The 23,763-nt window shown below is 44.6% G+C and overlaps 3 protein-coding genes across 7 annotated transcripts in view; all 3 read right to left on the bottom strand.

The window, feature by feature from the left end:
• Positions 1-4,602: 4,602 nt before the first annotated feature.
• On the bottom strand, positions 4,603-6,564 carry LOC310859044 (transmembrane 9 superfamily member 2-like; the record flags this gene model as incomplete). The annotated part of the gene is made up of 1 exon (XM_083765398.1): positions 4,603-6,564. The coding sequence occupies one exon, from the start codon at positions 6,562-6,564 to the stop codon at positions 4,603-4,605; it is 1,962 nt and encodes a 653-aa protein (XP_083621524.1).
• Positions 6,565-9,593: 3,029 nt separating this feature from the next.
• Positions 9,594-11,555, bottom strand: LOC310858962 (transmembrane 9 superfamily member 2-like; the record flags this gene model as incomplete). Its single annotated transcript, XM_083765282.1, has 1 exon — positions 9,594-11,555. One exon carries the CDS (start codon positions 11,553-11,555, stop codon positions 9,594-9,596), a length of 1,962 nt encoding a protein of 653 aa, XP_083621408.1.
• Positions 11,556-17,024: 5,469 nt separating this feature from the next.
• arpp21 (cAMP-regulated phosphoprotein, 21) overlaps positions 17,025-23,763 on the bottom strand; it is a 29,155-nt gene continuing 22,416 nt past the window's right edge. For all 5 annotated transcript variants that reach the window (XM_083770394.1, XM_083770397.1, XM_083770396.1 and 2 more), the window contains exons 17-20: positions 23,716-23,763; positions 22,031-22,133; positions 20,936-21,027; positions 17,025-18,035 (exon numbers count right to left, since the gene is read on the bottom strand). The exon at positions 23,716-23,763 is cut by the window's right edge. In XM_083770394.1, the coding sequence (XP_083626520.1) occupies positions 17,931-18,035; positions 20,936-21,027; positions 22,031-22,133; positions 23,716-23,763 (348 nt within the window). In that variant the 3' untranslated portion in view covers positions 17,025-17,930. The remainder of the gene's footprint in view (positions 18,036-20,935; positions 21,028-22,030; positions 22,134-23,715) is intronic.

Below are 23,763 nucleotides of genomic sequence, written 5' to 3'. Positions count from 1 at the left end.
GTACATTTTTAATACAGGACTTTTACTTTACGAAGTATAGTTCTACATTGCAGTATTGATACTTTTACTCCACCACTGCTGACCAGCAACACCCTTGGGCTCCACTAGAGGAGCTAGAATCTAGCTAATGAGAATGAGGAGAAATAATACTGGTGCTTCCGTCAGAGATGTGAAACCCTACACACCCCCACCAGGATGTCCATAAAAGCACCATGTACGTAGTACTACGTACACGTGTACGTACGTACGTACGTACACGTGTACGTCTGTAATCCACGTACCTCGACAACCGTTCACCCCACCGACTAACTGAATGTCCCATTAGATTATACACTCTCTTATAGATCTTATAGATCTTAAAGATCTATAAAGGGTCCATTTGGTTTTATGGCACGGAAAACAAAAAAGGCACAAATCATATCAGTAAAGACGGTGTACAACAAGCATCAGCAAGGTTCCGAGTTCCTACCTTACAGACATCTTCACTGCACACGCTGCAGCAACAGCAGAGCAGTGTTCGTTCTGTTGACTAGACTAAATCGACTAAGGTTTTTGATATTTAGTCAACTAAGACTAAACAATTTGAGAAGACAGTAAATAGGACTAAGACTAAATGGTGTGTTATTCAAAAGACTAAGGCTAAATCTTTCCCGGCAAAATTAACTAAGACTAAAAGACTAAAACACTAAGATTTAGTCGAATAAGACTAGACTAAGACTAAACAATTTCAGAAGATTAAATAGGACTATAAGACTAAACTTTGTGTAATGCAAAAGACTAAGACTAAATCAATGAACTTTAACACTGCAGCAGAGTTCCTACCGTCACGTGTTCTACTGGGTCTGAGGTCACCACATCTGCATCTTCCTCGCTCGTCTTCCTCCAGCCACTGCATGTCCTCAAGACGTCTTCTTCTGGTCAACTACAGATTGAAAAGAAAAGATCACACTCGTGTGAAGTGAGGGACACCTACTGCATTTATATATCGGCCACATGACGTCTTATGTCGTCATTTAGTGCCCTAAACAAACATTTAAGTCCATAGACTTGGCTGGCAAACAATTTACATCGTAAGTGCTCTAAAGCAAACATCCCATAGACGTTGCTGCCATATGACGTGATCTTCAAAAGCCATGCATTGGGGGGGGGGGGGGGCTCAAAAAGACACTTGTGTGAATTGAGAGGTGCTTTTTTATCATGATGATGATGTATAGATCCACATGACGTCAGAGGCAGGGACGTGCACGAGAGTGTTAAGGACATAGTCTGGATTTACGGTGGTGAGGTGACCACCGAACTACAACATGACGTCACGAGCCGCGGTGAAGAGCAAACCACCACCACTGTTTTTACTCACCACCGCTCAATGTTATTTCAGCTCCGGTGGTCAGCTCACCACCGGAGCGGTGGTCACCTCATCACCGAAAATCCAGACTATGAATAGGCCTTTAGAGGGGCAGGGGCTGACATCCCGTAAGAGGGCACTTTGACAATAGCAAGCAGGGTCAAAAGCGTGATTGGGTGAAGGACGGTGAAGGACGGTGAAGGACTCCCACCTTAAACTGGGGGTCTTCAATGTTTTTCAGGCCAACGACCCCTGTGTTAGTAATAGTATGCTGGCTGCATTCCACTGTTTAACAGTGTGTAGCAATGTTCAATAAATCACACAGATAAGAGAGAGAGGCAGCAGCATCATCAACATCAAACAGTTCAGGAAGTGACCTCACATACTTGTCATTGTTCCCTGCCGGGCTACATAAAAAGCTCAGATGGGTGTTATATTTTTGTTGACATAATAAGCCCCCAACTTTACTGTGTGGAAACAACACCCACTGTACTGCATGCCTGTTTGCAAGGGAGGGGTAACAGAGTACATCCATGAGTATATTGGCTTCAGTGCCTATACAGGCTGGGCTTGAACCTGTGACCCTGTTTGCAGAGAGAACAGAGGTGTACACAATCTATCTATCTATCTATCTATCTATCCACTTGCCTATACGCTATACGGCATCTCCACACATTTACAATTTTTTTACTGCTTTTAAAAGTGTTGTTTCTGGATGTTAGTCTTCTCTTCAAAACGTGCCTCAGACTCTCAGAGTAGAGAAGCAGGGAGAGTTGAACCCACCTTTGGATCACGTTGTTTTATTACCGTGCCGTTGTATAGATGTGTGAATGTTTATGGAGCACAATGGAAACAAGCTTTTTTGTGATTAATCCATTTGTCTCTAGTGAGCAGAAAGTACAATAAATCACTGTGTTAAGATGCTCTCTACATGTCCAAAGGTCCTGGGTTCTAACTGTAAAATATACTAGCAATAATACTATAGCAGATATACATTTTGAAGAATCTTGAAATAATTGTGACATGTTTTGAATCTTCCTTATGATCATTATTATTAAAAGGGGCGATATGTTGTAATGGTATACCTTTTATTTCCCCTATAACTGCACAGGTCAGGAGTTTGCCTCCCTGCACATTTATAAATGTATTTACTACTGTACTTTTGTAAATTATTTGAGAATCTATACTTCTGTACTAGTTCGAGACTGCAGCGAACAATGTATTTACCTGTACTGAACCAGTCTGAATCTTATTTCATGTATATATTCCCACCTGATGACCTCAGTGAAGCTTTTACCCCTACACCACTCGATGCCAAATTCTGATTATCTAAGGGATTGTACTACTATCTAGTCCTATAAGCTCAACTAGGCTATAGTTTCAGCATTGTCAAAACCTACCACAAAGCCATTAAATGTTTACGTTGAGAAAATATAGGGCTACAAAAATAAAGCCCCCAAAGTTTGTTGAAATGCCTTAAACTTGATAGTCAGAAAGCCTGCACAAAGTCTGTCCACCAGAGGACACCAGACAGACACCCCAAGAAAGCCATATGACCAGGCCCGGCGCTACGAGAGGGCAAAGGGGGTGTTTGCCCCCCTAAATCAACCTCTTTGCCCCCTTAGATCAAATAGTTACAGACAAAACAATGGTACATTTCCGAAGGAAGCCAATAAAATCGTGCGCCTCTGCCCTCTATAGATATGCAAATGTAGCGCATTGTTTTCATGTCCAATACCTGCCCCCGATTGACCCCTCTGTCATTTCATCCTGGCGCCGGGCCTGCATATGACGAGTTTAACTTTAGAACAACATATATCTCTTAGCTTGTCTCCATCATAGGCCTCATGAGAAGAATGTGAATTAGAGGTATTTAGACAGATGATAGGTTCCATTGGTTAACGTTATTACCAACCACCAATATTTGTAGAAACAAAAGTGTATGCACTGAATTCACTGTATGAATAATCAGAGTCACTGGATGCCATGAATACCGCATACTCTGACATCACAGAAGACTGCTGTAATCTGTCATCTATGGTTCAGGTTCAGGTTTATTTGTCATTTGTATAGATACAGAGTATACATACAATGAAAATTATTTTGCTCAGAGCACTCACAGTCTTACATACACAGGACATAAACAAACATCTATAGTGCAAGAAAAGACAAAAAACAGGAAAAGAAAAGTGCAAGTGAAGTGAAGTGCAATACAGTATATATATGATGTCATCATGTACTCTAACAGAGTCTGACATCATAGAGTGGTTGCCAGACTTGTTGGTTGGGACCCCCACATGAAAGTGAAGTCACAATTTGAGACCCTTGTCACCCTTTACCTCAGAAATGAGTAAAAAAGACTGTTACTGCATCAAAAGTAATCAACAAACTAACTATACTATAAACATCACAACCGTGTGAAGTGAGGGGCGCTCTTATTATCGTACATCATCATACATCATCTCATACTGTCCAATCAGAATGCCTGTTGCCACAAATATTTGGCGGACATTTGACCAAATGTTTCCTTTCATTGTCAATGGAAAATATATCAAAACCGGACAAATAATATAAAGTATATATTTTCACAATATTTATTTGTGGAAGTCAAAACAAAATGTAAATTTATCTCTTATCTTAATCCTCTTGGTTCAGCTCAGGTGCTGATCGACGATCACTACTCAATGTCATCACCATGGCATTGACCATGGACATAATCATTACAGAAAATAAAATGTAACCACAACATCTTGTGAAAATGTGAACTTTGTTTGTCAATAGACTGTAAAAAAAAGAAGAAGAAAAGAGATCACTCTTCTGAAGTGAGCGGTGCCTTTCATCACAATGATGATGTCAACAACATGATGTCCAATCATATGGCTACATTCTGTGCTAAATGGACATACACACAAAGCTGTGCATAGGAGCGGCTGCACTGCTAAAAAAGGGGGGAAAGATAGAAGTATGCTAGGTTCCATTTCTTTGTTCCAACCAATTAATTTTTTTTATATTGGGGGAACATTGTGTGTGTGTGTGTGTGTGTCATGTTGCTGCAGGCTACCAGGAGGGAGGTAATGATGGGTATGAGCGTAGAGAAAATGTCCCACTGTGTGTGTGTGTGTGTGTGTGTGTGTGCTTGCTTGCGTGTGCTTGCATGTGTGTGCTTGCATGTGCCCACCCTTGTGTGTGCACACGTGTGGAGGGTCTCGGCTTCGTCAGATGTAAGGGGGTCTTTCCCAGCTAAAAACACACTGTTTTCAGTCCACCTTGATCACGCTGTAGATGTTGGTAACGAACCAGAAACAGGCGAAGAAGCCGATGGTGCCGGTGATCAGGAAGAAGTTGAGAGCCACGATGGCGGCGTATCCAAAGTAGACAATGGTGCTGGTCACCCCCACGATATGCAGCTTGGTGAGGAAGTACACCACCACATAAGCCAGGAAGTACACGGCCGAGAAGCCGCTGGTCAGGAAGGAACGCCACTGCCAGCGGTAGTCCTCGGCGCACAGGTGGTAGTAGCAGAGGATGACGGACACCTGGGAGCAGGTGATGGCCAGGATGACGAAGACGAGGAAGAGGAAGCCGAACATGTAGAACAACTGGTGGGACCAGAGGGAGTTGAAGATGAAGAAGAGCTGGATGAAGATGCACGTGAACGGCAGGAGCCCTCCTATCACGATGCCGGGCAGCGGCCTGGTGCAGGCCGACTGCCACGGAACCTGCCGAGGGATCATGTTGGTCCGTACCGGGTGCTCCATGGGGGCCCTCCTCAGGCCCACGTAGGCCCCGGCGAAGGTGAGCGGCACCGAGATGCAGAGCCACAGGGCCAAGATGGCCACCAGGGCAACCAAGGGTATGGCTGCCGAGGAGCCCTCTGCCCACAGGATCATGGTCATCAGGAGGACGTCGGCGAACACCAGCCCCGGGCAGAGGAGGGCCGTCAGCAGAACGTTGCTCTTCCACCTTTTCCCGCCGAAGGACCTGTAGAAGCGCGCCGCCACGTAGCCGGCGAGCGCGCCCAGCAGCACCCACAGCGCCACGGCGTAGGTCACCAGATCGCTGCGGTTGGCCGGCGACAGGACACCCAGGCAGGCGAAGAAGAGCGTCGCAAAGGTCATGATGAAGATCTGCGCCCCGGAGCCGAGGAGGACCGACAGCAGCATGCCCCGCCGGGGAGAGCGGAACACGTCCCCGTGGAGCAGCTTCCAGCCAAAGTGTTCCTGGAAGTCCTCCGAGTCCGTCCGGTTGTACCTGGCGATGTCTCTGTGCAGAGACCTGAGCACGGCCACAGCCACCATTCCAGACAGAAACAACACAAAGGCCAGTGAGTTCACGATGCTGAACCAATGGATGTTGGTGTGAGGCCTGGATTCGAAGATGTAATCCCACCGCGACGCCCAGCTGCTGCTCTCGTCCTCCACGAAGCTGACGGAGTACGTGTACGGGATCTTCACGTCTCCTGTGTGCTTCATGCTGCTGAGGGTCATGGGTCCTCCGGAACAGTCGGGGGCGTCTGGATCGCTATGTTTATAACTCTTGGGTTCCATGGTGGCGGCGACCAGTCGTGCTGTTCCTCGCCGGTCCTTCTCCACGCGGTGATAGTGGATGGTGATGTCGACGTGGTTGAAGACGTAGAAGGTGTCCTCTTCTTTGAAGGCGGGATTGGCCACACTGCAGGCACCGTTGGGTCGTCCCGCCTCCTCGACATAACAGCCAATGGGGAAGCCAGGGGTACAGATCTTCTGTCCATCGGCTTGCGTGTAGCACCAGGTCACGGGCATGTTGTCCACGATCCAGTGGTGATGGTAGTTGCGCATTATGGCTAACTTGAGGAATTTCAGCAGAGCATCGTCTGCGACATTGCCACTGCGATAGGCCTTGGTACACACCGGTTTACACACCTCCGCCTTTTGGAACACAAAATGGTATGGCGAAGGTTCGATTCTCTCCCCAAACAGCACCTGTCCGAGATTCTCAGAGGGACGTTCCTGCGTGGTTTCTGAACAGAAATCAAACATGCTGTATTCATACGGCAAGAATGACTCGGTCGAGTCCAGTCTGTTCACAAACAGGTCAACGGTCGACTGGCAGTGTGGGCCTTCGTTTTTCGGCACACAAAAGTTGACGGGCAAAAGTTGACCTGGAAGACCTTTGGCGCCGTTTAGTAGCAGTAAAGCTACGCATACCAGAGTGAGAAACGCTGCCCCTCGGCCTGCCATCTTCCCGTCGAACAGTCTGCTATCTCCTCTGGATGATGTTTCGTTATTATAACTACACAGCAGTCAACGTTATAGCTTTAACAGTTAATATGACTGCCCTGTATAACAAAACTGTCACTGTGATCTTCCTTTTAAGAACCATATTAATCAACACTGCAATGTCACCGATCACAAAGTTAAGGTTTCCATGAATAGGACAAGAAGCAGTCAACTAAATTAGAAAGCTCAGTGGAAGAGAGACATGTGGCAGGTCTGTGACGTCAATCATCTATGACTCCATATTCGGGCAAGGTTTCAACCCAAATCGATCAACCATGACTTTGTTGCTGCACGGAATGTGATGATATATGATGATAAGAGCACTTTTGAGGGGTGCTAGCCCCTCCTATATATACAGCTTTAATGTTTGTCTTTCAACGATGCTTATTTAAGAAAACGCCATAGACAATAAATAGAAATGTAATTGTTTGTTTTGAGGACTAAAACAAGCACCCGTTGCTTAAACACACATTATGTTGTAAGATCACCCCTCACTTCACACAGGTGTGATTTTTATGTATTACTTGTGTCAAATCATTTCAGTCAATGTTAATATAGCTCAATGTGTAAATTGCGTATGCTTTTTTTCTTTTTGGGCTTGACTCCAGAGTCCATCTTATCACTGCTTGCAACTAATTATTATCTTTAAAATATTTTAAAATTGTGAAACAGCCAACAAGCTCACACCGCATCACATTGCAGTGTGTTCTGAGCTTGTAGATCTGCAAATTTCACTACTTTTGTGCAGCACTCTTGTCTTGTATGTATGATGAACTAGTTCATTTATTAAAAAAATAAATCACACTCACGTGAAGTGAGGGACGCTCTTCATCATACATCATCACATTCCGGCCAATCACTTTTGTCGTCCTCACTTTTTAAGCCCTCAGCCAATCAAATCATCGCTATGACACACACACACACGTGTACACACACACACACACACTCGTGACTTACATATTATATTATACTATAGGCTATTATACTAAACTATAGACTATACTATAGGCAATAGCCCAGAAAGAGAATCAAGAGAGCGCTCAGAGCGCAACTGGGAGAAAAGAACGGAAAAAAGGAAAACCTACAGATAGCCTCGACAGCTGCATTCCATGCTGCGAGTTTCAGAGATGATTCGAAATGCATATTCTGTAATGGTAATAATCACAAATCCAAGAAGAAAGAACTGTAGGCCTACTGAACTGACTGTTGAACTAAGAAGAGAAACACTGAGGAAACAAGGCAGGTGTTTTGTATGTCTGGTAGGCAGTGCATGTCGCGCGTAATTGTAGAACGCAGGGCATTCACTGTGAAGAGTACGGGCGCAGACACCACAAAACAGTTTGCAATCAAATAGCCAGTCAATATACAGCGCATGATAGACGCGCCGACCACGGCAACGACAGACAGGCTGACCACAGTGTTCAGATGCAGTTAGTAGTGCACGTAGAAAGCAACTCTGACAATAGTACAGTCTTACTGCAGACAGCTACCATTTGGACGCAAAGCCAAGTAGCCATGGTGCCTATTATGGGGGTAGCACCCGCAGTTTCATTAAAGCGGATATTTCCAGAGCACTTAACCTGCCAGTTATAGGTAAAGAAACGTTGAATATGTATGCGTTTGGTTCCAACTTTGATTCTTATTTTACTTCCTTGTTTATTGACACCTCATTGTACCGCCTATAGCTATGACAGAGCAGATCAGAGGCAGGAACGTAGCCGGCACAAGCCAACCCCGCAGCGGGAGGCGGTACAATTGGATGTCAATAAACAAGGCAGGAAGAGAGGAATTATTTGTCATTTGTATAGATACAGAGTATACATACAATGAAAATTATTTTGCTCAGAGCACTCACAGTCTTACATACACAGGACATAAACAAACATCTATAGTGCAAGAAAAGACAAAAAACAGGAAAAGAAAAGTGCAAGTGAAGTGAAGTGCAATACAGTATATATATGATGTCATCATGTACTCTAACAGAGTCTGACATCATAGAGTGGTTGCCAGACTTGTTGGTTGGGACCCCCACATGAAAGTGAAGTCACAATTTGAGACCCTTGTCACCCTTTACCTCAGAAATGAGTAAAAAAGACTGTTACTGCATCAAAAGTAATCAACAAACTAACTATACTATAAACATCACAACCGTGTGAAGTGAGGGGCGCTCTTATTATCGTACATCATCATACATCATCTCATACTGTCCAATCAGAATGCCTGTTGCCACAAATATTTGGCGGACATTTGACCAAATGTTTCCTTTCATTGTCAATGGAAAATATATCAAAACCGGACAAATAATATAAAGTATATATTTTCACAATATTTATTTGTGGAAGTCAAAACAAAATGTAAATTTATCTCTTATCTTAATCCTCTTGGTTCAGCTCAGGTGCTGATCGACGATCACTACTCAATGTCATCACCATGGCATTGACCATGGACATAATCATTACAGAAAATAAAATGTAACCACAACATCTTGTGAAAATGTGAACTTTGTTTGTCAATAGACTGTAAAAAAAAGAAGAAGAAAAGAGATCACTCTTCTGAAGTGAGCGGTGCCTTTCATCACAATGATGATGTCAACAACATGATGTCCAATCATATGGCTACATTCTGTGCTAAATGGACATACACACAAAGCTGTGCATAGGAGCGGCTGCACTGCTAAAAAAGGGGGGAAAGATAGAAGTATGCTAGGTTCCATTTCTTTGTTCCAACCAATTAATTTTTTTTATATTGGGGGAACATTGTGTGTGTGTGTGTGTGTGTCATGTTGCTGCAGGCTACCAGGAGGGAGGTAATGATGGGTATGAGCGTAGAGAAAATGTCCCACTGTGTGTGTGTGTGTGTGTGTGTGTGCTTGCTTGCGTGTGCTTGCATGTGTGTGCTTGCATGTGCCCACCCTTGTGTGTGCACACGTGTGGAGGGTCTCGGCTTCGTCAGATGTAAGGGGGTCTTTCCCAGCTAAAAACACACTGTTTTCAGTCCACCTTGATCACGCTGTAGATGTTGGTAACGAACCAGAAACAGGCGAAGAAGCCGATGGTGCCGGTGATCAGGAAGAAGTTGAGAGCCACGATGGCGGCGTATCCAAAGTAGACAATGGTGCTGGTCACCCCCACGATATGCAGCTTGGTGAGGAAGTACACCACCACATAAGCCAGGAAGTACACGGCCGAGAAGCCGCTGGTCAGGAAGGAACGCCACTGCCAGCGGTAGTCCTCGGCGCACAGGTGGTAGTAGCAGAGGATGACGGACACCTGGGAGCAGGTGATGGCCAGGATGACGAAGACGAGGAAGAGGAAGCCGAACATGTAGAACAACTGGTGGGACCAGAGGGAGTTGAAGATGAAGAAGAGCTGGATGAAGATGCACGTGAACGGCAGGAGCCCTCCTATCACGATGCCGGGCAGCGGCCTGGTGCAGGCCGACTGCCACGGAACCTGCCGAGGGATCATGTTGGTCCGTACCGGGTGCTCCATGGGGGCCCTCCTCAGGCCCACGTAGGCCCCGGCGAAGGTGAGCGGCACCGAGATGCAGAGCCACAGGGCCAAGATGGCCACCAGGGCAACCAAGGGTATGGCTGCCGAGGAGCCCTCTGCCCACAGGATCATGGTCATCAGGAGGACGTCGGCGAACACCAGCCCCGGGCAGAGGAGGGCCGTCAGCAGAACGTTGCTCTTCCACCTTTTCCCGCCGAAGGACCTGTAGAAGCGCGCCGCCACGTAGCCGGCGAGCGCGCCCAGCAGCACCCACAGCGCCACGGCGTAGGTCACCAGATCGCTGCGGTTGGCCGGCGACAGGACACCCAGGCAGGCGAAGAAGAGCGTCGCAAAGGTCATGATGAAGATCTGCGCCCCGGAGCCGAGGAGGACCGACAGCAGCATGCCCCGCCGGGGAGAGCGGAACACGTCCCCGTGGAGCAGCTTCCAGCCAAAGTGTTCCTGGAAGTCCTCCGAGTCCGTCCGGTTGTACCTGGCGATGTCTCTGTGCAGAGACCTGAGCACGGCCACAGCCACCATTCCAGACAGAAACAACACAAAGGCCAGTGAGTTCACGATGCTGAACCAATGGATGTTGGTGTGAGGCCTGGATTCGAAGATGTAATCCCACCGCGACGCCCAGCTGCTGCTCTCGTCCTCCACGAAGCTGACGGAGTACGTGTACGGGATCTTCACGTCTCCTGTGTGCTTCATGCTGCTGAGGGTCATGGGTCCTCCGGAACAGTCGGGGGCGTCTGGATCGCTATGTTTATAACTCTTGGGTTCCATGGTGGCGGCGACCAGTCGTGCTGTTCCTCGCCGGTCCTTCTCCACGCGGTGATAGTGGATGGTGATGTCGACGTGGTTGAAGACGTAGAAGGTGTCCTCTTCTTTGAAGGCGGGATTGGCCACACTGCAGGCACCGTTGGGTCGTCCCGCCTCCTCGACATAACAGCCAATGGGGAAGCCAGGGGTACAGATCTTCTGTCCATCGGCTTGCGTGTAGCACCAGGTCACGGGCATGTTGTCCACGATCCAGTGGTGATGGTAGTTGCGCATTATGGCTAACTTGAGGAATTTCAGCAGAGCATCGTCTGCGACATTGCCACTGCGATAGGCCTTGGTACACACCGGTTTACACACCTCCGCCTTTTGGAACACAAAATGGTATGGCGAAGGTTCGATTCTCTCCCCAAACAGCACCTGTCCGAGATTCTCAGAGGGACGTTCCTGCGTGGTTTCTGAACAGAAATCAAACATGCTGTATTCATACGGCAAGAATGACTCGGTCGAGTCCAGTCTGTTCACAAACAGGTCAACGGTCGACTGGCAGTGTGGGCCTTCGTTTTTCGGCACACAAAAGTTGACGGGCAAAAGTTGACCTGGAAGACCTTTGGCGCCGTTTAGTAGCAGTAAAGCTACGCATACCAGAGTGAGAAACGCTGCCCCTCGGCCTGCCATCTTCCCGTCGAACAGTCTGCTATCTCCTCTGGATGATGTTTCGTTATTATAACTACACAGCAGTCAACGTTATAGCTTTAACAGTTAATATGACTGCCCTGTATAACAAAACTGTCACTGTGATCTTCCTTTTAAGAACCATATTAATCAACACTGCAATGTCACCGATCACAAAGTTAAGGTTTCCATGAATAGGACAAGAAGCAGTCAACTAAATTAGAAAGCTCAGTGGAAGAGAGACATGTGGCAGGTCTGTGACGTCAATCATCTATGACTCCATATTCGGGCAAGGTTTCAACCCAAATCGATCAACCATGACTTTGTTGCTGCACGGAATGTGATGATATATGATGATAAGAGCACTTTTGAGGGGTGCTAGCCCCTCCTATATATACAGCTTTAATGTTTGTCTTTCAACGATGCTTATTTAAGAAAACGCCATAGACAATAAATAGAAATGTAATTGTTTGTTTTGAGGACTAAAACAAGCACCCGTTGCTTAAACACACATTATGTTGTAAGATCACCCCTCACTTCACACAGGTGTGATTTTTATGTATTACTTGTGTCAAATCATTTCAGTCAATGTTAATATAGCTCAATGTGTAAATTGCGTATGCTTTTTTTCTTTTTGGGCTTGACTCCAGAGTCCATCTTATCACTGCTTGCAACTAATTATTATCTTTAAAATATTTTAAAATTGTGAAACAGCCAACAAGCTCACACCGCATCACATTGCAGTGTGTTCTGAGCTTGTAGATCTGCAAATTTCACTACTTTTGTGCAGCACTCTTGTCTTGTATGTATGATGAACTAGTTCATTTATTAAAAAAATAAATCACACTCACGTGAAGTGAGGGACGCTCTTCATCATACATCATCACATTCCGGCCAATCACTTTTGTCGTCCTCACTTTTTAAGCCCTCAGCCAATCAAATCATCGCTATGACACACACACACACGTGTACACACACACACACACACTCGTGACTTACATATTATATTATACTATAGGCTATTATACTAAACTATAGACTATACTATAGGCAATAGCCCAGAAAGAGAATCAAGAGAGCGCTCAGAGCGCAACTGGGAGAAAAGAACGGAAAAAAGGAAAACCTACAGATAGCCTCGACAGCTGCATTCCATGCTGCGAGTTTCAGAGATGATTCGAAATGCATATTCTGTAATGGTAATAATCACAAATCCAAGAAGAAAGAACTGTAGGCCTACTGAACTGACTGTTGAACTAAGAAGAGAAACACTGAGGAAACAAGGCAGGTGTTTTGTATGTCTGGTAGGCAGTGCATGTCGCGCGTAATTGTAGAACGCAGGGCATTCACTGTGAAGAGTACGGGCGCAGACACCACAAAACAGTTTGCAATCAAATAGCCAGTCAATATACAGCGCATGATAGACGCGCCGACCACGGCAACGACAGACAGGCTGACCACAGTGTTCAGATGCAGTTAGTAGTGCACGTAGAAAGCAACTCTGACAATAGTACAGTCTTACTGCAGACAGCTACCATTTGGACGCAAAGCCAAGTAGCCATGGTGCCTATTATGGGGGTAGCACCCGCAGTTTCATTAAAGCGGATATTTCCAGAGCACTTAACCTGCCAGTTATAGGTAAAGAAACGTTGAATATGTATGCGTTTGGTTCCAACTTTGATTCTTATTTTACTTCCTTGTTTATTGACACCTCATTGTACCGCCTATAGCTATGACAGAGCAGATCAGAGGCAGGAACGTAGCCGGCACAAGCCAACCCCGCAGCGGGAGGCGGTACAATTGGATGTCAATAAACAAGGCAGGAAGAGAGGAATCAAAGCTTCCAAATCGGTCAAACAAAGTTTAAAATACTTAACGGCTTCCGTGGCACAGGAGAATTCGCAGCGGTATTTATAGGTACTTATAGTTCACACATTCAGAAGCCCTCAAACGAAAAGAAGCCCTCAAACGGCGCAGACACGACGTATCCGACGATATTTATGTCCGCGTTCTATCATTTCAATACAAAAACACAGTAACCAACTGTGCTAATTATTATTAGTTTAATTTCATCAAAAATAAGACGGCTTGTCGGCTTCATAAAACATTTCAGAATAAAAGAAACAACATGACATAATGTAAAAAGAAACTTAAAAAATAAAGAATGAAAGAAAAAACTGAAAACTATAAACTATTTAACATTTAAAATAATCTAATTTTAGTTTAGGATTAAGATCATCGAACAATAAAGAATGAATGATATATGCAAACAATAGGCTTTTGCTAATATAACCGTGACATTACATATACTGTATATACAGTAGCCTACATGCAGCAGCATATCTTTGCAAAAATACAAAATGAAACTGTGCAGAAGATTTGACCCAAAAAATGTTGGATGGAAAATAAAAAATACACCATTTATCAAATGTAGCTGTTTACATAAATATCTAATAATATTACATAGATATCTGTTGAAATGTAGGCCTATTGTTATAAGAGTTGAGAAGATAAATAAATAAATAATATAGGATATACAGTAGGCCTAAATATAAACTATACTATAGGCAGCATAGTGGCCTACATAATGCCTTCTGTTGTGGTTATGAGCTGCACATATTGATATATCCTCAAGAGGGCAGCAGTGGCGTTTGCTTTTTTTTTTTGCCTTGAGGCTCCCTTGTAAAACGTTACTTTGTGGATGGATGAGTAGTACTAGTCTCTCGAGAGACTAGGCTACTAGTATTTGCCAATGGTACTACTGTAGCGCCTACACTACCAGGTTGGTGGATGAGTGGATGACATATGGCTCTATGGGCTCATAGGCTACAGCTAATAACAGTCAGGGTGTTGATAGTGTGCATGTTGGCCCACTGGAAACACTCTGGCTACACCAGTGGGTCTCAAAGTGTGATACAGGTACCCTCAGGCATGATTCTTTGAGGGGACCCTTTAGTTACCAACTTACCACTGTGCTACACTAAATGGAACATGGCCTTATAATTAGTATAATTGGTCAGACCTGTGAAGGAAGGTTTGCAAGGAAGAAGCCCAATTTCTTTCCAATATGGCTGCTGTGCACAGAGCCTAAATTATTTGAGTGTAACCTACAATTCCACGTGGATGGTTTTGATGTTGATATTGAGGCCAATTGTTCTGCAGTTGTTAACCTGGACTTACATGATGACAACAATTAAAATGTAATTGAGATAGCATGTTATGTAGAGATTACCGGTATATGCATTTGATGTATCTTGTGTTTACCTCAGAATTCTGACTTCTGAGTGTCATAAAAACATCAACTTTCTGGCCTCAACAGCCCATCCAAACAGAAGTCCTATCTGATTGCATTAAACAACGTTAAACTCACCAACATTGCAGGCCAGGTGTACAGTTGAAAGCTTGAATTATCCTCCATCTGCTTTTGCTTCATAAAAATCCACTTTAGGGCTAGGCCTACATGTTATGAGCTACTTTCTGACATTGCACATTCCATGCAGGTGATTATTTTACAGAGTCAGAGTTTGGAAGCGCTTATTTTCAATAAGGCAACGTCCTGCTGCCTCCTGCATCATGTGCAATTTAGAAACGGGTGGTACACAGGACCGTTGAGTGGTTTCCAAGGAGCGCTTCCAAACTCCATTGCTCCAATGCTGCTCAAAGTTTTGCCACTCAGTCTAGATGAGGGGGGCGTGTCCCGGTGGAAAAGTGATGCATGTGCATACTCTGTATTGCAGCGGTTTCAACCAACCAGGCTACCACCAGTGGTCCTTGAAGGGTTCCAGGTGGTTCAACTCTTGAGAGCGTAAGATGAGTGTAAGAATTTTACGCAAGAGTTAAATTATTGTTAAACAAGTCTACACAATTAGAGAACGTAGAATAATTGTCATTTTGATCGACGTTTGAAGGTTATCTCTCCTTATCGTACCAACAACAATACAGCATGGAATTGTGGACAAAATCTTATTGGGTCTGAGAGGTCTAAATGTCATCAAATGGCTCAAATCAAATGTCTAAATAAATAATGGACCTTGATACGAAAATCAAGGTTGTCTGCATCATCTATTGTAAATGGATGGAGAACCACATCTGTCTGATGAATATGATCTTCAACACCACAGCAGATGTTATAGCCCTCAGCAAGTATTATAACTTGTCTAGACTCATGGCAGCTCAGCTGCTCCAATGTAAAACCACCTCCTCCATTCCCAAAACGTTGACATATTCTTTTTAACCACTTAAGCCTTTTTTATACTTCGTCGTACAGCGAGAGTACAAGTCAGAGCTTGTCAGGCGATAATGACATCCCCCAAAATAGGGACACAGGGGGGGGTTCAAAGTGGTTTTAATTTCCTCAGTGGCATCACAGGGGGGAAACCCACAATGAGAGGCTACTATTGCAGCCCGAACACAGCCTAGCAACATTGAATATCTTGTGTAAATGAACGCCCTACTTGATCACACTAGAACAGTGGTTTTCAACCGTTTTCATATCGAGGCCCATTATTTAATAATAATAATAATAATAATAAAACTTTATTTCTATAGTACCTTTCATGACATGAAATGCAGCTCAAAGTGCTTTACAGAGCAATGGAGAAAAAAAGAAAAGAAAAGCAAGGCATAAACATAAAAAAAACAAGAGCAGTAATGCAATACAGTGAGGACATGAATAACACAAAATTAAAAGATCAATTAAAAGCAAGGGTGTATTGTAGAAGTGGGTCTTGAGCTGTGCTTTAAAAATGTCTACAGGGGCTGCCTGTCGAAGGTACAGTGGGAGTTTGTTCCACGCCGTCGGCCCGTAGAAGCTTTAGTCTGCATTTGAGCCACAGACCAGCATTTGATGACATTTAGCCTCTTAGACCCAAGACTTAATATTTTGTTTGTTGTCGGATAAGATTGTGTCCACAATTCCATGCTGTATTGATGTTGGTACCATTAGGAGAGATAACAGGCAAACGCTGATCAAAATCACATTCTCTAATTCTGTAGACGTCTTGCAAATCTAAACTTAAGTAATGCAGATGTTTAACAATAATTGAACTCTTTCATTTTTACGCTCTCAGGAGTTAAAGTTCTAATAAGGATCTATTTGGTTACCAACTCTTTAAACTGGGGACCACCTGGAACCCCCTCAAGGACTAGTGGTGGTCCCCGGACCACTGGTAGAAAACCACTGCACTACAGCGTCACACCAAAGCGTCCAAAGTAGCAGATCCACAAGCGCAGGAACACAGCGCAAAGCACTACGTTTTATGCTTGTAGATCTGCTACTTTTGATGCCTTTGAATTTGAATCCTGTTAGTTTTGGACATCATTTGGTCTCTACCGACCGACCGACCCGACAGCGACGGTATTCAAACAGTACAGCTTCAGGCCTGCATCCAGAGACCGTTATCATTGTCATCTGGGAGAAAACTGTGTGTACAAACATGATAGCAAATCATAATTACAAACAACACAAACACAGGCTGTGTATAAATCCTTTTCACACATTTAATTTCAATAAAACAGAATATAATATATTTTAATATCAATATAAAACTATCTTGGTGAATATAAATAATGCATTCAGTTACAGCAGCTCTGATAAATACTATTATTTAGCTTTGGTAACGACACTGACGCGGGGATGACGACGTGCGTGTGCGCGGAGTGTGTGTCTGTGTGCGTGCGCGCACATGCATGTGTTATTACTGTAACGTGGATGCGTGTTTGTGTGAGGTTGACACAGATATATGATATATATACCGAGGCAAAATCAGAGGTGTGTGTGCGACTGTGCGTGCGTGTGTGTGTGTGTGTGTGTGTGCGTGCGTACACAGGTGTTTGCAGAAACAACATTGCATCAATCCATCCGTCAGCAGGTGATCAGTACTAGTTTAAAGTGGTTCTGATACCGATACCAGGATTAGAAAAGCTGCCGATAGTGTGCCTAAAATGGTGGCATCGGTATCGGTGAGTACGCCAGTCTACACACCACGTCATTCATCATATGATGATATTGTAATATCTTGAATGTTTCAGTTTATGTTTTTTACACTCTTACTGTACTATACACTCGTATTTATTTATTCCTATATAGATCTGTGGTTCTATTGACTATTTACTGATTTCCATGACCACCATGGGTCCATTTGGTTCCATTTGTACACTCTCAGAGTTACAGACCTGTAAGGGTCCATTTGGAACCCACTCAAGGAACCCGGATCTCAGTTTGAGAACCATTTTGTCATAGATCTTTTTATTACACACTGGTATCGGATCGGTGCTACTCGATATCGACTGATAGGCAAGTTAATGGGAATCGGTATCGGGGGAAGGAAACACTGGTATGGGTCCATCTCTAGTCGGTATACAACAGTGGTGCATTGTGGGTCAGTACTGGGCGGTCCAGGGCTGGCTGCTACAGTGGTGGGACGGAGGGGGTCCCACCTGGGCCACGCAGCAGTACCCCGCCTCTCCACTAGGCATGACACTCGTCTGGACAGAGAGAGAGGGACACAAAGACAGTGAGACACCATTAAAAAGTATATGACAATGTAGGCGTTTAGCTCTGTAAATAATACATCTTAACCCATTTAGGCCTGACGTCGAAATTTATAAATTGTCTTTTTAAAATGTAATTCTTTTCTGAAAAACCGTATGTTTCTGTATCAGTGGTGCTCAATATTTCATGTCAAGGACCTAAAATGTATATGTAATTGGCCGCCAACCCCCATCTGGAAATATGTCGTTCCAGGGAGGGACGCCCCCAGAAGCAAAGATTTGAGTTAAAAACGTTCGCTCTGAAAGAATATATATTCAAATATTTGCGCCACATTTTCACGATTAAAAAAAAATAGCAGACCTACAAGCTCCGCACTATGAGCTTGTAGATCTGCTATTTTTCAATAGCTAAAGTGTAACATAGTGCTTAAAACACCAAAAGGGGTTCCCGCCCCAAAATGGGTTAATGCAGATTGCCTATTTTCAAAAGTTATGTAGCCCATAATAATAATAACATCAATAATTTAAAATTAGTCCCCTTTAACTTGGCTGGGGTATTTGTCACAGTACATTTACACATACTGTATGTACAATTTGTCCTCTGCTTTTAACCATCCTAACTATTAGGAGCAGTGGGTGCTATTAATACAGTGCCCTGGGGAGCAGTTAGGGGTTATGGGTTATGGGTGTGGGGGGGGGGGGGGGGGGGGGGGGGCTTCCCATTCCCAGGTGGCCTCTATACACACTCAACTACGCTTTGACACGATGCCCAAAATAGCGAGGGTTAAAGTGTGCCGGTATTATCAACTCGTTTTACTCCGAGTCACGACAAAACAAAAGTGCACATTATAGTATATTACTCCAGCGATGACATTATAGATAATACTGGGCGTGACATTAGGGATGATCACAGACCAGCGACCAAGTCAGTGTAAAAAGAGTTGGGGTCCCAGTCAGAGAGCCCTGAGGCATGCCATGCAGGGCAGGCGGTCTTCTGGTGTCAAATAACATGCACGTCAGTCAGGAGATGTTTACCAAACCTTTCAAGTGATTACCGTGACAAGGCAGCGGGAGGATAAGCCAGCTCCGCGGCCTTGTGTTTTAGAGCGAGCCGCCCGCCCTGGGAATGGAAGGTCGAGGTTCAATGAATCCCCGGTGAGTCATAATACCAAACTATAAAAATGGTGCCCATTACCAATGCCTCTCTGCTTGGCCCCTCATCGAGGGTTTGATTGGGGGGTTGTCACTATACTGACACGCTAGCTCCATGTCCACGGGGTGTACTTGTTCAATAATAAAAAAATCACACCTGTGTGAACCGAGTGGTGCAACTCCCCTCTCTCCCCCCCCCCCCTCCTCCCTCTCTCTCTCTCTCTCTCTCTCTCTCTCTGCTTTATTATGGATATCAATGAACCTAGAAAGTCAGCAGTTGGATTTGCGTCCAGCAGGTGGCAGCCATGTCACATACTTACTGTCGTTCCAATTTCACGCATGCACACGCACACCACTCGTGCTCTTGACAGATACACACATGATACGGACATTCCTGGTTGTAGGAGTGGTTGCACCACTCAAAAAGAGTCCGCACACCAATTTCTGCTCCCAGATATATCTTTACTTAAAGGTATATTCAGTGATTTCACTCAAAAAACCTTAGGTTTCGTTTTTGGCTGTGGGACCCAGCCTTTCGTCCAATCAGGATAGAGAGTCAAAAACGAAACCTAAGGTTTTTTGACCCCCAGGGGTTAACTGGGGACAGGGAGGAACTCCTTATATGGCCAGCACACTCTATAGTAGGGAGGATTATCACAACAAAACAAAAAAATAAGTGATATTTGAATTAAGTGAAATCACTGAATATACCTTTCAAGCGGTAATGTTTCCTATAGACCTGGGAGTTTGAGGAAGAGCTTTGGCTCCAAACGTTACCACTTGAAGTAACGATATATATCTGGGATATTGGGGTGCAGATTCATTTCATTCTTGAACTATTGATAACTTGATATGTTATCTGGCAGTTTTCCAGCCTCCTCTGCCACAGGGGGTGAACTCGTCTTGTACATAAAGCTGCCTCCCGCTACAGAAACAGGAGCTAGGCTCCTGACCCCTCGGGGGGCCGTTGTTTCCCAAGGGCTACTTACGGGCTTATTTATGGCGGAGGATTTAAAAGTTAATAATAAAAGTTCAGGCATGGGAGCACTCTGCCCTCGGGCCCAATGTTGACAGAGGTCTCCAAAATGCAGATGAGGCGATTTGTAAATTCTGTCTCGTGTGACGAGTGACCGCAAAAGAAAAAGGCGCATGCAACAAGTCAAACGTACTACACGACAGCCTCAGATCCCAGCAGCCCGCAATTGGGGGTGTTCATTAAACAGACAGAATGGGAGCTGATAAGACTAATTTCCATTCGTTTTCGATTAGTTTTAATTATAATAATGGATTAGACAAGATTCAAGGACAGAAAATATGCATTGTTCTATTGTTGAATTTCTTTTACAAAGACGGGAAAAAAGAAAAAGACATTTCCTCTATGATTTTAGTTATTTCAGTCAAAACCGTCTCAGTTAGTGATCGTCGTTTTGTAGGGTCTCGTTTATTTTATTTTCATTTCAGTTCGTTCTAGTTTTTGTTAGTTTCAGTTAGCTCTAATCAGAGCCATAGACTAGAGTATAGACAGGGTTGCGACATTGAGGGGGCAGAAAACAGCCTGGTCACGTGGTTCATGTACTCGTGCGAGCCCATAGACCCGATTTGAAGCCTTCAAATAGGGACAAACCAATAGAAGTCTATGTAGAAGAGCCGCCATTGGACTGAAGCCCCATGAAGTGAAGGGAGTTGTCGTAACTCTGTCTTACTCTGGCTCTAATAAACCTGGAATGGACGACGTGGCCTACCTGGACGGTTCCACACTGATGGGTCGCCATGGCTGGGTAGCTCCCCAGCACAGCCTGGCCTTGGCTCTGGGAGCCCTGGAGTCCCAGGTAACCTTACAGTGACACAAACACATATTAATCATTTATTTATGTCCACATAAGACATACAATACAAGGACACAAATATTTACAAGGTGCTGTACAGCTAATCCCGGACAAATACCCACACACACCCTTCAGGGGTACAAGAAACAGTGTCTTCGCCATATTTGGCGGCTACCGATAGTGGAAGAGATTGCACAGAATTTTGCAAGCCGTTTAGCGCACACACACACACACACACACACAAACAACACAACACATTGGGCCATGAATTGCGGACAAAGTTCCATACATCTTCAACCGCTTATCTGGAGTCGGGTCGTGGGGGCAACAGTTTCAGCAGAGAGCTCCAGACTTCCCCTTTCCCGAGCAACAGCAGCCACTTCCTCATGGGGAATCTTGAGGCGTTCCAAAGGCCAGCGTGGAGATATAATATAACCCCTCCATCTGGACCTTGGTTTGACAAGTGGAACGTACAGCGAGGACCTCCCTAGGGAGACGCTCGGGAGGCATCCCTACCTCCCAAACCTCCGTAGTGGACTCACTTTCTAAGTGAAAGAGCAACAGATTAAGTGCCTAAATTGTAATTGTAAATTGTACGTTGAGTTCCTCGTGGATGACCGAACTTCTCACGCCATCTCTAAAGGGGGACGCCAGCCACCCGTCTGAGTTAAATTGGCATACAATAATTACACGTTACAAAGTGAGACTCATCTCAGTCTACTCTACTGTATTGTATATTCATTACACATCTCCGGTTGGATGCGGTGTACTGTATACTGTATACTGTATGCTGCAGCTCTCGTTGGTTTCTGTGATGAGCAGGAGCAGCAGGCAAAGAGACCGGTTCACTGTGAGACCCTCAGACTAACATCTCTGACAGTGTAACGGCCCCCCTCCCTACTGCCAGAAATGCACACACACATACATACACAAATACATGGAACATGACGTACGCACACATTTACAGAAATACGTACTGCGTCTGAGGCAATAATATTTATTTGTGGTTACCTGTAGGTGGCGCTGCTTGGCTGTGCAAGTGCTGGTTAGGTGAGGCAGGTCTGCAGGTCTGTGAGGCAGCAGGGTACTGGGTGGAGTAATAATACACAGGCATCTGCAAGACCAAAAATAAAATGATGATTTAATTTAGGCCGACCAGCGGAAGAAATCATGACATTTCTGTTTCTGGAAGATGCTTCTAAACTTAAAGATGGAGTGCCACAATTTTTTTATTTTTCCAGTTTTTCATGTGTCTATGAGGTGACAGTACTTCATTAGACACCCTGGAGTTGTTTTTATTGCGAACGCAGTGAGCCACTTACTATGACAGCAAGGGCTGAATGTCTGTGTGTGTGTGTGTCTGTGTGTGTGTCTGTGTGTCTGTCCCGCTGTTACACCACCCGCCCGCCACCAGAGGGCGCAGCTGTAGCACACACACACACACACACACACACACACACACACACACACACACACACACACACACACACACGAGCTGCGTTCGCTTCCCGCGTTTGCGCGTCTTACTTGTGTGCAATGGTGTATTAACTTTGTATTTAGGGTTTCTTCCTGGAGGCTGAACCCCTTGACATTATATAGATATTCCACTGTTACTTTCTTAGCTTACGCATGTTTCTTGATAAATGTTTTTATGTGATGTATTCCCATGCTTTTTTGTTCTTGCTTAATGTAAGTCGCTCTGGATTAAGAGCGTCTGCTAAATGCCTAAATTGTAAATTGTACAGTCAAACTGTCACTATATTACTGTTTACTTCATTGGCCAATGAAGTAAACAGTAATATAGTGACACCACACTATCAGCCCCTCCCCTAACCCCTCCCCCTTTATCATACAACTACAGCTGTGGGTGCGGCTTCAGTTCAGGTGGATCACCACCCATCACCACCCACCAGGCAATCCAGGCATACTTAATGAACTGGTGGGCGTGTCCACATAAAAGCATGATTTTAACAAATACTGTACACTTTTTGGAAAAAGTTATATTGTAATAATACCTGATGATCATGTTTTAGGGTGAAAAAAAATGGTGGCACTCCATCTTTAATAAAATCTATTGCTTGTTTGATCACTTCAAAATACTCATAGCTTGTAGATCTGCTGTTTTCGGTGTGCAGCGTGCTTTCACAGAAGACACGCTGGCTTCTATGGAATCCATATGACTGAGAACTTTAATCCATGTGTTAACCAGGATCAACCTGCCTGCCTCTGTTCTGTTCTGTTCTGGACAGGTCATTGTGGCACTGTTGTCGGGCAGAAACCTCTTATCTAGTCCATATTCTAACTTTTATTGTGTTTTATTTAACGTCCTACTTGATCACGCCACGACGTCAAACATCAAAAGTAGCAGATCTACAAGGTCAAAATCGTCAAGTCAAGAGTCACGAGACGTTGGTGTCCAAGTTGAGTCCAAGTATTTTTCTTTTATTTGATCAAGTAAGAGTCATCATCAGAATGATTTGTGATGCGAGTCGAGTCCCAAGTCTCAAGTCCACACTGTAACTTTGCTTTCCGTGTCAAATACAAACCCCTATGAGATAGAGAGACAAATGAAAGAGCCTGCGTCCAAATCAGTTGAAGCTGTCACAATAAATCAGTGAAGGGCAGCAAATGTGCCCTAGGACTAGGTCAGCCAAGAAGTGAGACAGTGCGTACGGTACGCGCGTGCATGAGTGTACCTGTGGTGAGGGCTGGCAGTAGGCGGGGGGGTTGGGAGGGGGCGGAGC

The sequence above is a fragment of the Protomyctophum parallelum genome (genome assembly GCF_964188405.1).
Source record: "Protomyctophum parallelum genome assembly, chromosome: 1".
NCBI lineage: Eukaryota > Metazoa > Chordata > Actinopteri > Myctophiformes > Myctophidae > Protomyctophum > Protomyctophum parallelum.
The sequence above is the reverse complement of the archived record's forward strand: the minus strand, read 5'-3'. Positions and strand labels throughout refer to the sequence as shown.